General features: G+C 39.4%; 1 protein-coding gene across 3 annotated transcripts in view; it reads left to right on the top strand.

Moving 5' to 3' along the window:
* LOC140501169 (desmocollin-3-like) overlaps positions 1 to 13,699 on the top strand; it is an 89,314-nt gene that overhangs the window by 15,383 nt on the left and 60,232 nt on the right. The window contains exon 1 of one of the 3 annotated variants that reach the window (XM_072604466.1): positions 10,842 to 11,427. The exons of 1 other annotated variant lie outside the window; for it this stretch is intronic. In XM_072604466.1, the coding sequence (XP_072460567.1) occupies positions 11,359 to 11,427 (69 nt within the window). In that variant the 5' untranslated portion in view covers positions 10,842 to 11,358. Of the gene's footprint in view, positions 1 to 10,841; positions 11,428 to 13,699 lie in introns of those variants that run through there. One more of the 3 variants, XM_072604467.1, reaches the window with a different exon arrangement.

Genomic DNA, 13,699 nt, shown 5'->3' with positions numbered 1-13,699 from the left:
TAGGAATACATACCTTGGACCTTGGTCACTCTCCGAGTGGTCAGAAGGATTAGGAATGGGCTTTTCCACTGAGGTCCCAAGGAGTTCTTTTTTTCTTTAAATTGTATTTCATTCCCCTCCACAATTACAAATCATGAACATTTTTAGCATTCATTTTTACAAGATTTTGAATTCCAAATTTTTCTGCTTCCCTTTCTTCCCTCCCCTCTTCTGAAAATGGTGTGCAGTTTGATATAGTTTATACATATGCTACTATATTAACACATATTTCTACATTCATCATAGTTATGGAAGAAGAAACATCAAAAGGAAAAAATACATAAGAAAGGATAAAGTAATTAAAAATGCTTCAATCTACATTCAATCTAAGTTATTAATAACTCCCAGTTATTTTTTTCCAGTTCTTTATCTGAATATGGATAGTATTTTCCTTCGTCCTTTGTACTACTTGTCTTGGATCATTTTATTGCTGAGAAAAGTTGAGTCATCCACAGTTGATTATCACAGAATTTGCTGATACCATGTATAGTTTCTTCCTGGTTCTGCTCATTTCACTTTGCATCAATTTGTACAAATCTTTCCAGGTTTTTATGATATGAACTTGTTATTTCTTATTGCATAATAGTATTCCATTTCATTCATATAGCACAGCTTGTCCAATCATTTCCCAGTTGATGGGTATCCTCTCATTTACCAATATTTTGCCACTGCAAGTAGGGCTGTTATAAATATCTTTTTTACATGTAGGTCCTTTTCCCGTTTTTATGATCTCTTTTGGATAAAGACCTAGTAGTGATATTGGTGGATCAAAGGGTATATACAGTTTTGTTGCCCTTTGAGAATACTTCCAAATTGCTCTCCAGAATCTTTGGATCAGTTCTCAACTCCACCAACAATGCATTAATGTCCCAATTTTCTCACATCCTTTCCAAAATTTATCATTTTTCTTTTTTGTCATATTAATCAATCTGATTGGTGTGAGGTGTTATTTCAGAATTGTTTTAATTTGTATTTCTCTAATCAAAAGTGATTTAGAGCACTTCTTCATATGTATACAGATATCTTTGATTTCTTTTTCTGAAAACTGCCTCTTCATATCCTTTGATCATATATCAATTGGGGAACAGCTTATATTCTCTATATATTTGGGAAATGAGGCCTTTGTGAGAGACACATGCTGTGAAGACTGTTTCCCAGATTTCTGCTTTTCTTCTAATCTTGGTTTCATTGGTTTTGTTTGTACAAAATCTTTTCAGTTTAATATGATCTAAATGAACTTTTCTACATTTATAATGCTCTCCATGTCTTGTTCATAAATTCTTATCCTCCCCATAGATCTGACAAGTAACCTATTCCTTCCTTCTCTAATTTAATTGTGTCATTGTTTATGCTACCTTTTATTTTTTTTAAGATTTGAATTTGCTTATTATTTTTAGTTTTCAACATTCATTTCCACAAGATTTTGAGTTCCAAATTTTCTCTCCATCTTTCCCCTCCCCCCACTCTGAGATGCCATGCATTCTGATTACCAGAATCTTCCCTCCCTTTTATCATCCCCCTTCTTATCCCTTTTCCTCTTACTTGCCTGTAGGGTAAGATATCCAATTGAGTGTGTATGTTATTTTCTCCTTAAGCCAAATCTGATGAGAGTCAGGTTTACTAATTTCTTTTTACCTCTTCGCTCTTTTACTCCACTGTGAAGCCTTTTTCTTGCCTCTTTTATGTGAGATTACTTACCTGATTCTATTTCTCTCTTTCTCCTTCTCCCAATATATTCCTCTCTCATCCCTTAATTTTATTTTTTAGATATCATCCCTTCATATTCAACTCACTCTGTGCCATCTGTTTTTATCTATCTATCTATCTATCTATCTATCTATCTATCTATCTATCTATCTATCTATCTATCTATCTATCTATCATCTATCTATCTATCTCCTCCAACTACCCTAATACTGAGAAAGGTCTCATGAGTTACAAGTATCATCTTTCCATGTAGGAATATAAATAATTCAACTTTAATAAGTCTCATATGATTTCACTTTCCTGTTTACCTTTTTATGTTTCTCTTGATTTTTGTATTTGAAAGTCAAATTTTCTATTCAGTTCTGGTCTTTTCATCAAGAATGTTTGAAAGTCCTCTATTTCATTCAATATCCTTTCCCTCTTCCCCTGAAGAATTATACTCAAATTTGTTGGGTAGGTGATTCTTGGTTTTAATTCTAGTTCCTCTGACCTCCAGAATATCATATTCCAAGCCCTTTGATCCTTTAATGTAAAAGCTGCTAGATCTTGTGTTATCCTCATTATATTTCCAAAATACTCAAATTGGTTTTTTTCTGGCTGCTTACAATATTTTCTCCTTGACCTAGAAACTCTGGAATTTGGCTACAATATTCCTAGAGTTTTCATTTTAGTATCTCTTTCCAGAGGCAATCTGTGGATTCTTTCAATTTCTATTTTACCCTCTGGTTCAAGAATATCAGGATAGTTTTTCTTGATAATTTCTTGAAAAATTATGTCTAGGGTTTTTTTTTTATCATGGCTTTCAGGTAGTCCAATAATTTTTAAATTATCTCTCCCGGATCTATTTCCCAGGTCAGTGATTTTTTCATTGAGATATTTCACATTGTCATCTATTTTTTTTATTCTTTTAGTTCTGTTTTATAATTTCTTGATTTCTCAAAAAGTCATTAGCTTCCATTTGCTTCATTCTAATTTTGAAGGAGTTATTTTTCTTCAGACCTTCTTTTCCATTTGACCAGTTCCTGCTTTTTAAGGCATTCTTCTCCTCAATGGTTTTTTTTTTTTTTGACTTCTTTTGTCATTTGGGTTAGTCTATTTTTTAAGGTGTTATTTTCTTTAGTATTTTTTGGGTCTCCTTTAGCATGCTGTTGATTCAGCTTTCATGATTTTCTTGCACCACTCTCATTTCTCTTCCCAATTTTTCCTCTAGTTCTTTCACTTGATTTTCAAAATCTTTTTGAGCTTCTCCATGGCCTGAGACCAATTCATATTTTTCTTGGAGGCTTTTGATGTTGTAGCTTTGACTCTGCTGTCTTTCTCTGGTTGTATGTTTTGATCTTCTTTGTCACAAAAGTAAGATTCCATAGTCTAAGGGGTTTTTTATGCTGTTTACTCATCATTCCAGCCAAACACTTTGTCAAGGTAGAACACTGCTTCCAATGGGTGTAGGTGTAGGTGTGGGTGTGGGTGTACTGTCCCAGGTGTCAGGGAATTTGTGTCAACTGCTTGATCCCCCACTGTCTGTGGGCCCAGAGCTCTGGAGTCAGCCTCTGCTGCTGCTACTCCTGCCTTGGGGCTAGGACTGGGGCTGCACCTGGCCAGATAGTATGCTCCTCTTTTACCCAGGTCCCACAGAGTGTTTCCACTGACCTTTTTGGCCACTGTGGGTTGAGAAGTCTGAAAACTGCCACAGCCACCAATGATTCAGTTGCCTGAGGCCTGCTCAGGCCTGTCTGTGTGGGTGTGTCTCACACAGGACTGCCCTCTGCTCCCTGCCTGGTGCAAAAGATCCTTCCTGTCAGTTTTCCAGGTTGTCTTCATTTTGTGGGTTCTGTAGCTCTGGAATTTGTTTAGAGTCACTTTTTTGGTATTTGGATAGCTTTGGGGGAGAGCACAGGGAAGTCTCTGGTTTTACTCTGCCATCTTAGCTCTGTCCCCCATGCTACCTTTCAGCAAGATGTAGTTTTCTTCCTTATCTCTTTGAATTAGGTCTATTTTTGCTTTTACTTTGTCTAAGATCAGGATGGCTACCCCTATTTTTCTTTTCTTTTTTTTTTTGACTTTGACTGAAACATAATAGACTCTGCTCCAGCCCCTTACCTTTCCTTTGTGTGTGTCTCTCTGTTTCAAGTACGTTTCTTGTAAGCAATATATTGTAGGATTCTGGTTTTTGATCCACTCTGCTATCCACTTCTGTTTTATGAGAGAATTCATCCCATTCACATTCACAGTTATGATTACTATCTGTGTATTTCTCTCCATCTAATTCTTTCTTCTGTTTGTCTTCTCTCTTCTTTGACCCTTTCCTACTTCACTAATATTTTGCTTCCGTCTACCACCTTTCCTGATCTGCCCTCCCTTCTGTCAGTCCACATCTCCCTCTCCCCTTTACTTAATCTATCCCTTCCCACTTTTCTGTTGGATAAGGTAGAGTTCTATATTCAACTGATTGTGACTTTTTGAGCCAGAACTGATGAGAGTAAGGTTCAAGCAATGCTCATTGCCCCCTCCCTCATCTCCCTCTCCTCTGTAATGGTCCTTTTCACTTGTTTATGTGAGATAATTTACCTCATTCTATCTCTTCCTTCTGCACCTATTGTACTCCTCTTTCTCATCTCTTAATTTTATGTCATTCTCTCAGATTCACTGGACAGTATATCACTATTAATGCAGATGAAACATTATCTTCCTTGACTGACATATCATATGGGTGAACCATATTGAGCCTTAGTCTATCAACACCCCCAAATCTATTTTTTTTAATATTTATTTATTGTTAGCTTTCAACATTCATTTCCAAAAAGTTTTGAGTTCCAAATTTTCTCCCCATCTCTCCCCTCCTCCACCCCAAAACGTCATGCATTCTGATTACCCCCTCCCCCCATCTGCCCTCCCTTCTATAACACCTCTCCCTTCCCTTATCCCCATTTTCTTTCTTGTCATGTAGGGCAAGATAAATTTCCATATGCCATTACCTGTATTTCTCATTTCCCAACTGTATGCAAAAACAATTCTCAACATTCATTCCTAAAACTTTGAGTTCCAATTGCTCTCTCTTCCTCCCTCCCCATTCATCCTCATTGAGAAGGCAATCAATTCAATATAGGCTATATATGTGTAGTTTTGCAAAAGACTTTCATAAAAGTCATGTTGTATAAGACTACCTATATTTACCTCCATCCTATCCTGCCCCTGATTTATTGTATTCTCTCTTTTGATCTTGTCCTTCCCCAAGTGTTTACTTCTAATTGCTCTCTTCTCCCATTTGTCCTCCCTTCCATCATCCCCCCCCACACCCCACTTATCCCCTTCTCTCCTGCATTTCTGTAATGTAAAATAGATTTTCATACCAAATTGAGTGTGCATGTCATCCCTTCCTTAAGCCAAATGTGATGAGAGTAAGCTTCACTTTTTCCCTCACACCTCCTCCCTTTTCCCCTCCATTGAAAAAACTTTTTATTGTCTCTTTTATGAGAGATAATTTGCCCCATTCCATTTCTCCCTTTCTCCTCTCAATATATTCCTTTGTCATCCCCTAATTTTATTTTTTAGGTATGATCCTTTGCTATTCAACTCACCCTGTGCTCTCTGTCTCTGTGTGTGTGTGTGTGTGTGTGTGTGTGTGTGTGTGTGTGTGTGTGTATGTATAATCCCTCCAACTACCCAAATACCAAGAAAAGTTTCAAGAGTTACAAATATTATCTTTCCATGTAGGAATGGAAACAGTTCAACTTTAATAAGTCCCTTATGATTTCTCTTTCCTGTTTAACTCTTCATGTTTCTCTTGATTCTTGTGTATGAAAGTCAAATTTTCTATTCAGTTCTGGTCTTTTCATCAAGAATGCTTGAAAGTTCTGTATTTTATTGAATGACCATTTTTCCCCTGAAGTATTATATTCAGTTTTGCTGGGTAGGTGATTCTTGGTTTTAATCCTAGTTCCTCCGACTTCCAGAATATCATATTCCAAGCCCTTTGATCCCTTAATGTAGAAGCTGTTAGATCTTGTGTAATCTTGATTGTATTTCCACAATATTCAAATTGTTTCTTTCTAGCTGCTTGCAATATTTTCTCCTTGACCTGGAAACTCTGAAATTTGGCTACAATATTCCTAGGAGTTTTTGTTTTAGTATCTCTTTTCAGAGGCAATCTGTGGATTCTTTCAATTTCTATTTTGCCCTCTGGTTCAAGAATATCAGGATAGTTTTTCTTGATAATTTCTTGAAAAATGATGTCTAGGTTCTTTTTTTGATCATGGCTTTCAGGTAGTCTCATAATTTTTAAATTGTCTCTCCTGGATCTATTTTCCAGGTCAGTTGCTTTTCCAATGAGATATTTCACATTATCTTCCACTTTTTCATTCTTTTGGTTTTGTTTTGTTATTTCTTGGTCTTTCATAAAGTCATTAGCTTCCATCTGCTCCATTCTAATTTTTAAAGGACTATTTTCTTCAGTGAGCTTTTGGACCTCCTTTTCCATTTGGCTAATTCTGCTTTTTAAAGTATTCTTCTACTCATTGGGTTTTTGGACCTCTTTTTCCAATTGAGTTAGCCTATTTTTAAAGGTGTTATTTTCTTCAGCATTTTTTGGGTTTCCTTTAGCAAGCCGTTGACTCATTTTTCATGATTTTCTTGCAATCCTCTCATTTCTCTTCCCAATTTTTTCTCCACATCTCTTACTTGATTTTCAAAATCCTTTTTGAGCTCTTCCATGGCCTGAGATCATTGCATATTCATTTGGGAGGCCTCAGATGGTAAGCATTGTTCTTCCTCATTCGAAAGGATGGAAGAAAATACCTGTTCACCCAGAAAGTAATCTTCTATAGTCTTATTTTTTTTTACCTTTTTTGGGCATTTTCCCAGCCAGTTACTTGACTTTTGAGTCCTTTGTCAAGAGGAGGGATATACTCTGGAGACCTGTAGGTTCTCAGTTCCTCCAAGGTGGCACAATCAAGGAAGAGGAGTTTACTCCTCTCCTGGCCTGCACTCTAGTTTGGGAACACAACGCTTTTTTGCCCAGGATCTGTAAGCAGAATTCCCTTTCCTGAGCCTCTACCAGCTCCACCATGCCAGCCAGCACTCTTCTTCACCCCCGGGCTGCCATTCAGGGTTGAGACCTAGATCAGCAGCTCAATTCCCCCAGGGGCTTTAAGCAGAGGGCTCCAAAAATGGATGCTGCTGCTGCAGGCAACTGGGGCCAGGGCTATGGGAGGACCCTGTTCCCTTCTCACCCAAGTGAAAAAGCTTTCTCACTTACCTTCGAAGCTTTCTTTGGTGCATGTGGGTTGAGGGACCTGAGAACTGCTGTTGCTGCTGAGAATTCCATGCCTGAGGCCTGTTCTAGTTCTGTCCCTGCTGGCCCTACATGTTCAGGGCTGGTCTGGTCTCCATGGGCTGTGCTCTGCTCTATGCCCCGTAGGATAGACCTTTCCTTTAGGCCTTCCAGGCTACTTTGGGCTGGAAATCTCTTTCGCTCTGTTGTTTTGTGGTTTCTGCTGCTCTAGAATTTGTTTGGATATAGAGAACCTTGAGGGGTTTGAAAGAGCCCCTTATCAAGAGTTCCCCTCCTCCAAGGGAGAATAATAGCTGACTTGAGAAGTTAAGTGATATATTGTTCTCAGGTGCACATCCTTGAATTTGGGTGTTGAAGTTCCAGGAATCAGGGCCCCTGCTATACAGGATAACATTTGGTAAAGAGGCCTTGAGGCCTCCCTTGCTACTTATCACAGTCTGTTCTGTTTCATGCCTCAATTGCTACCCCTATGGTTTTTTACTATTTAAGCACCCTGACCCCCTAATTCATTGGCTCAGTATGTCTAGAATAAATTCAGCTTGTTCAGACTGCTGTGTCCCGCCTGTCTTTTCATCCTTGCTCTGTGAGCCCCGTAACCGCCCTGGACCAGCTGGACTGTGCTGGCCGCAGCATTTAGAGTCATTTTTTACAGGTATTTTATTGACTGTGGGGGAAGAGCTAGAGCATGTGCATCTTTCTACTCCACCATCTTGGCTATGTTCCTCAAATCTTTTTTAGATGAACTTATATTGAGCCACACAGCTCTCGTCCTGTACTTGTAAACTTGATATTTTTAAAATTTGTTGGTAGGACATCATTTTTATCATTATTAAATTTCTTCTAATTAGTTTGAACCTAGTGTTCTAGAGTGTTAAAATCTTTCTGGATCCTGCCTCTGTCTTCTTATGCAATAGCTATCCTACCAAATTTTGTATTATTTGTGAACATGATAAGTACACCAGTTTAAAGGGTCAATATGATTAGGTAAGATGAAAAAGTAACTGTTCAAAGGTTCTATTTGAGGAAGGCTTTGATTTTTGGGTGATCAGAGGCCACTCTTGCTTAAGGAGAAAACTTTACACAGCCCAGGTCATGTAAACTCTGATTCTTGCTCAACTATTCTTGGTCCAAGCCTACACTGTAGACATTTTTCTGGACATATGATAATTCTCAGAATTATTCAGTTATCCACATTGTACCAAATACTCACTGGAACATTTATGAGGAAAATATCAAAGCTGGGGCATTAATGCCTGTTAGACAAAAGTGGAGCATTTTCCTGCAGTTATTTAACTAAGAGGATGTGAGTCACTAATTGCATTCCTCACAGACTGGGCAGAAAAGAAATATAAAAAAGCCATACAATGACAAGAGGAGTGAATTGGGTTAGTTTTGTCTCAAAAATTTTCATAGACTTAATTTAATTGGATCTGAGAGAACTATTCCCCAGGTGATGAAAATGATACTTTCCTTTTGCCTAATCCTTTGTAAATCTGTTTCACATATATTATCTTATTTGATCATCATATGTGGCATATAAAATATGCTATTTATGGGCAGTGTGGTACAATAAGAAAAATTCTGCATTTGGGGTCTGAAGATCAATATTTAAATCCTGACTTTACCTTTTACCACTTTTATGACCTTGGGTAAATCACTTAACCTCTATGGGCCTCAGTTTTCTCATGTGTAAAATGGGACTATAACCTCTAAGGTACTTCCTAACTCCAAATCTCCATTTTACAGATGAGGAATCAGGCTCAGAAGTAATAATTGTTAGAAATACACTTGACACTAATAGGTATCAAGAAAAATTTATTACAGCAGAATTCAGAGGAATTGAACACTTTGGCCAAAGCAGATCCCTATCCCTCTTTTCAGGAGGAGGGAGTGTCAGATACTGAAGGGAGATTGGTTTTATACTGTTAGTTCAGGACAGATCTTCCCATCAGGAGACAGATTGGTCCATTCTCCATTAGGTCACCATCTTCTCTACATGCCCATTACGTAATCACCTCTGGTGTGATTTCCCCCTCCTAAACATGTTTTAACATAGGACCCATGATCAGAAAATGGAGGAATAATTTTATGGGGGGTGTGTCTGCTTACATACATGAGGTTCATTAAGCAAGTGAAGTGAAGAAAAGTCTTCTCCAGGTAACTCTAGGTCATTTTCCCTGACTAATTCCAGCTAGCTTCAGATTTGGTCTCTTTATCAAGAACTTTGTAATTTTCTGAAGGCCATTGTCTGTCTCCTGATTGGTTGAGTCCACCTGTAGTCTGCTAGCCTTCTTATTATCTGACTTATTCTCAATGACTTCATCAACTAATAATAACTTCTGTGGGAATTTAACTTTTTGCTGTCTCTCATATAAGTGATGATACAAGAAATACAGGAAACTTTGAGTTACTAAAAGTACCTCCCATTACTGTAAGCATTTACATTGTACATATTTGGCAATAATAATTTTCTGAATGATTACTCATCTTTTTAAAAAGATATCTGTAACTAACTAACTCTTCCCAGGAATCTCAGAATACTGAAAATAAAGTAAAAATTAAAAACACACGTACATATACATGAAACAAATATCTCTTCTGAAGCATGACTATACAGATCTACATGTACATACATACATATGAATTTAAATGATTTAGATGGAAAAAATTGGAGCCCAGATAAACTTATACACTGCATCAGTAGAACAGTCTATTTCAATGTTCTATAGTCACCCATTATTGCTGCTTTATTATTGCTTGAAATATTTAGAAGCTATTCATCATGGTCAGACTGCAAATAATAGGCAATTATTAATGCTGACGTCAAAGAGGAAAGGTAAGACTAGTCAGCTAAAAGAGTTTCAATTAATTTTTTTCTCTAGTTGAATAAAAAGTGTTTAAGCACTTAAATTCCCACAAAAAAGTTATTTTTTCTAAATTAGTGTAAGTTAAATTGGAGGGGTTGAATTAGTTCAACTCTACAGAGAAAACTGAACAGTTTAGGGCCTGGGGCTCTCTGCATGTAACAAATTCCTTAGTCTTTTCTAATACATGTTACTTTATATCATTTTCAATTACTGCTAAGATAGTACTTTCTAAATGAGATAGATGATAAACCCACTAGTAAGATGAATCAAACATAAAAATATATTCTAAAACAACAAAAAAAGTATTTTGGGGGAGCTTTTTGGAAGAGCATGATGTAGGTTTGAAAAACAGCAAAAAAGCCTGGAATGTATACACACCTATGCAGACTAAAGTTTAAACTTAGGGATTTCTTCCCCGTTTGATCAACTTTCAATGTTTGTTTCTAATTCTTATTCTGGAGGTTCACATAACCTTTCTCTCTGCCCTCTTAGTCCAGTTTTGGAATCTAGAGAGGGAGAAATCCAGAGTTTGTGGACTGAATTATTATGCGAAGAATACAGGAATAAATTACAATTTGTTAAAGAAATGAAACAAACAAAAAAGAACTGTGATTTTTTTTTTCATTTTGTATTTTAATAGCACACCTCTAAAGTACCAGGATGACCAATTATGCTCAGTTCCCTACAGGAGCTGCACATCTCATTGAAAAAGGGATGACTGTCTGGAAAATCTTTCTCACCTGGAGACAGTATTCCAGAAAATTGGTCAGGAGCTCAATGGGAGGGTCCTCTGTTCCTTTAGTAGATATGTTCTTGACATCAAAATATATGTTGAAACAACGATCCCTTCAGGCAAACTTATTTTTTGTCAGGGTAGCAGAGTGCCAGGAATGAGGATCTAAGGGAGTCTGCTTCATGAAGGGCGGATTGATAATAGTGCTCTAAACAGAAACGGAGTGGTGAGAATTGGATTCTTCTACCTCTGAGAAACTACAGCCCTGCTCAACTTAATTAAAAAAAAAAATAAAGCGCCAGGGAGAAGATGGCAAGCTGAGACACTTCTTTCCTACCACTACTTTCTCCGTGATAAGACTTGGGAAATTGCTAGGAGGGGCCTCTCAGTGTCTCCTGGGAGTTCTAGTGGCCCCCGCCTTACGTCAGAGGGGAGAAGCTCCTGGGGCAGGGAGGATTGGGAAAGGTGAGAAGCTGAGAAGAGAAGCAATTCTTCTGTTCTGTTCTGTTCCTCCTCCTCCACCTCCTTCTCCTCCTCCTTCTCCCGCAGCTGCAGCCACTTCTCACTCCCACGCCACACTCCCAGGTGGGAAGCGACTGGGGCGCTCGCGGCTGGAGATTCCACTCCGGGTTGCCTCTCTTGCTCTCCCACTTTGCTTTTGTATTCCGTGCCTCCCCCGAGGCAGCAGCTTCTCCCTCCACTCCCCTCGGATCCTGCTTCCAATGGCCAAAGACTGGCCAGGACGCTCCGGGGCTGTAGCCCGCTGCCTGAAATTCCTGCTGATCCTCTCGGTGAGTATGGCCGCGGGTCAGCGCACTCCAGGGGAGGAACTGGAGCTCATTGTCCCCTGTTAGCCAGCCGGGCAGCCCTCCCAGGGGGTGGGGTCGGTAGACCAGGGGCGGGGGATCAGCCGAAGTGGGTCGGGGGAGTTGGGAATGGAAGGAATGGATCGCGCGTGCAAACTAGAGAAGCATGTTGGGGGAGAAGGCGACTGGGGAAGGGGACAAGCTTGGGAGCGGAGCCTGGGAGGAGGGTTTCAGCCTGGCAAAGTGACGGGGGTTTCATTCCTAAACTGTGGCCTCTGGGGTGTGCGTGCCTGCGATTCTGAAGCCTACCCGGCCACTTGGAAACCGCTTCATTCCCCAATACCCTCTTTCCGCCGCCCCCGCTAGGGTCCTATCCTGACTGGCACGGCCATGGTTCATTTTCGTGGGTGGGACTGCTGAGCTCCTAGCTCTAGCCTTGGTGCCCAACAATAGGGCGCATCCACTCCTGAGGGGAAAGAAGTAAGACAAAAGGATTGAGTTTCCTGAAACTTGAGAGTGCCTGGGAAATGCAGGGAAACCTGGAGCTGAGAGAGGGAGAAAGAAAACGGTTGGGAGTAGAACTAGAGGAAAAGAGAGAAACTTCCTTTCTTCCCTGAGAGAAACTTAGCCTTATTATCCTTGGGTGCGGAGACTTGGGTGTGAAGCTGGGTGGGGCAAAGCCTCGTAGCTTTTCAGGTAGATCTCGGCTTTTGCTTTAACCATTGGGCATAATTTTCTTTGTCTCTCGGCTTTGACCAAAATTCAGTGTGCCAAGAAAAGGGAAAAAAGCCAGAGGGAAAGAAAAGAGCTTATTTTGGATGGGAAGTTCTCAGTCTCAGCAGAGAGGAGCCTGGATCTGGTGGGCAAGGAAGAGGTGGGGGTGGGGGGGAAGGCAGCTGGGACGGCAGGAGTTCGGGAAAGTTTGCTCATCCCTAATGAAATTTATAATTCACATTTATATAACAACTTAAGGTTTTTAAGACCGTTTGCACACATTATATATCATTGTCCCAAGGTTTGAAAATTAGCCTGGTGTAGAATTCTGAGTAAGTCTTTAATGGTAACATGCACTGATGAGGTGTCTAGGAAAATTTATATTGGAGGGCAGGATGTTATAAAGTAGGCATAAATAAAAAAAGATTAAAAGTAGTTCCTCCAAGTCTTTGTGCCCACCCTTAGTCCTTGTCTGGATCTAAGTAGGAAAATACTGGATGAGCGCAAAAGCCAAGTAGATGGATCCAGACCGTGGGTTTTCTGGTTGCACCTAGGAATTGGGGGAGAGGCATCCATAGGGAGCAAGGAAAGGGGTCCTTTACGGTTCTGCTTTCTTGGGATGAGTTTGGGTTTACCTTGCAGAACATTAGAGGCCAATGAAATGAATACCTCCTCCATGCCCAATTTGTCTTGTCTTTTGATACACATATATGGTATTGCTTTGTCTCTCCAACTGAGACTTCAGGGCAGGGATCAAGATTACGAAATGCCTCGTCTCTGCAATTAAGACTCCAGGGCAAGGATCAGGATTTCGACCTATTTATTAGTATTCTTCTTGGTGCCTATCACCGTGCTTTGCCCGAAGTGGATAAATAAATGTTTGGTAACTGATTGGCTCCTCCATAAAGCCCTTCTTGAACACCTCTTCTGGGTGTGGAGGTGGCCCTGTTTTCTTGAAGTCTGTCCTAGTGGTGTGCAAGCTCTGGCAGGTTTTACGCAACTAGAAAGGCTTTGAAATGTCTGTTGTAGACTGGACTAATTAGGTTGAGAGGCTCATTAGCTGCTGGTCATTAGGTGATTCTGTTCACAAAATTAAAGCACAAGGAATAAAGTCACAAGGATAAAGTTATAGATATTTTGAAATTTTGAAGTTGATAATCAGTTATTATCTATAACTATGGGGAACGACGTTCATTTAAAAACACGTAAACCTTGCCCAAGTACGAAGAAAACCTCTGCACGTGGATAAATATTTCTTAAGGCTTTTTTTGCTTCTGTAAATCTTTTGAAATGTATTGAAACTTTTTGTTTTTTTTAAAACAGCACTTATGTTATTTCTATTCTAAAGCTGGTGTGTAAAAAAAGTAGGGAGTCCGGACTATTTGGAGGTAGTAGAGTCTAATTTGGAAAAGATTTTGATTTTTGTAGGTGCCATGGGGTAGGGAGGATAGTGAAACAACTATTCTGGGAGTTAAGTTTTAAGAGGGGTGGCCTAGGGGACAATAGAATAATATATGGGTATTATATACCCAGGTTAGTAACC

Source organism: Notamacropus eugenii, chromosome 4 (assembly GCF_028372415.1).
Source record: "Notamacropus eugenii isolate mMacEug1 chromosome 4, mMacEug1.pri_v2, whole genome shotgun sequence".
Classification (NCBI taxonomy): domain Eukaryota; kingdom Metazoa; phylum Chordata; class Mammalia; order Diprotodontia; family Macropodidae; genus Notamacropus; species Notamacropus eugenii.
Note: the sequence above shows the minus strand (reverse complement) of the source record. Positions and strands in the feature narration are given on the sequence as shown.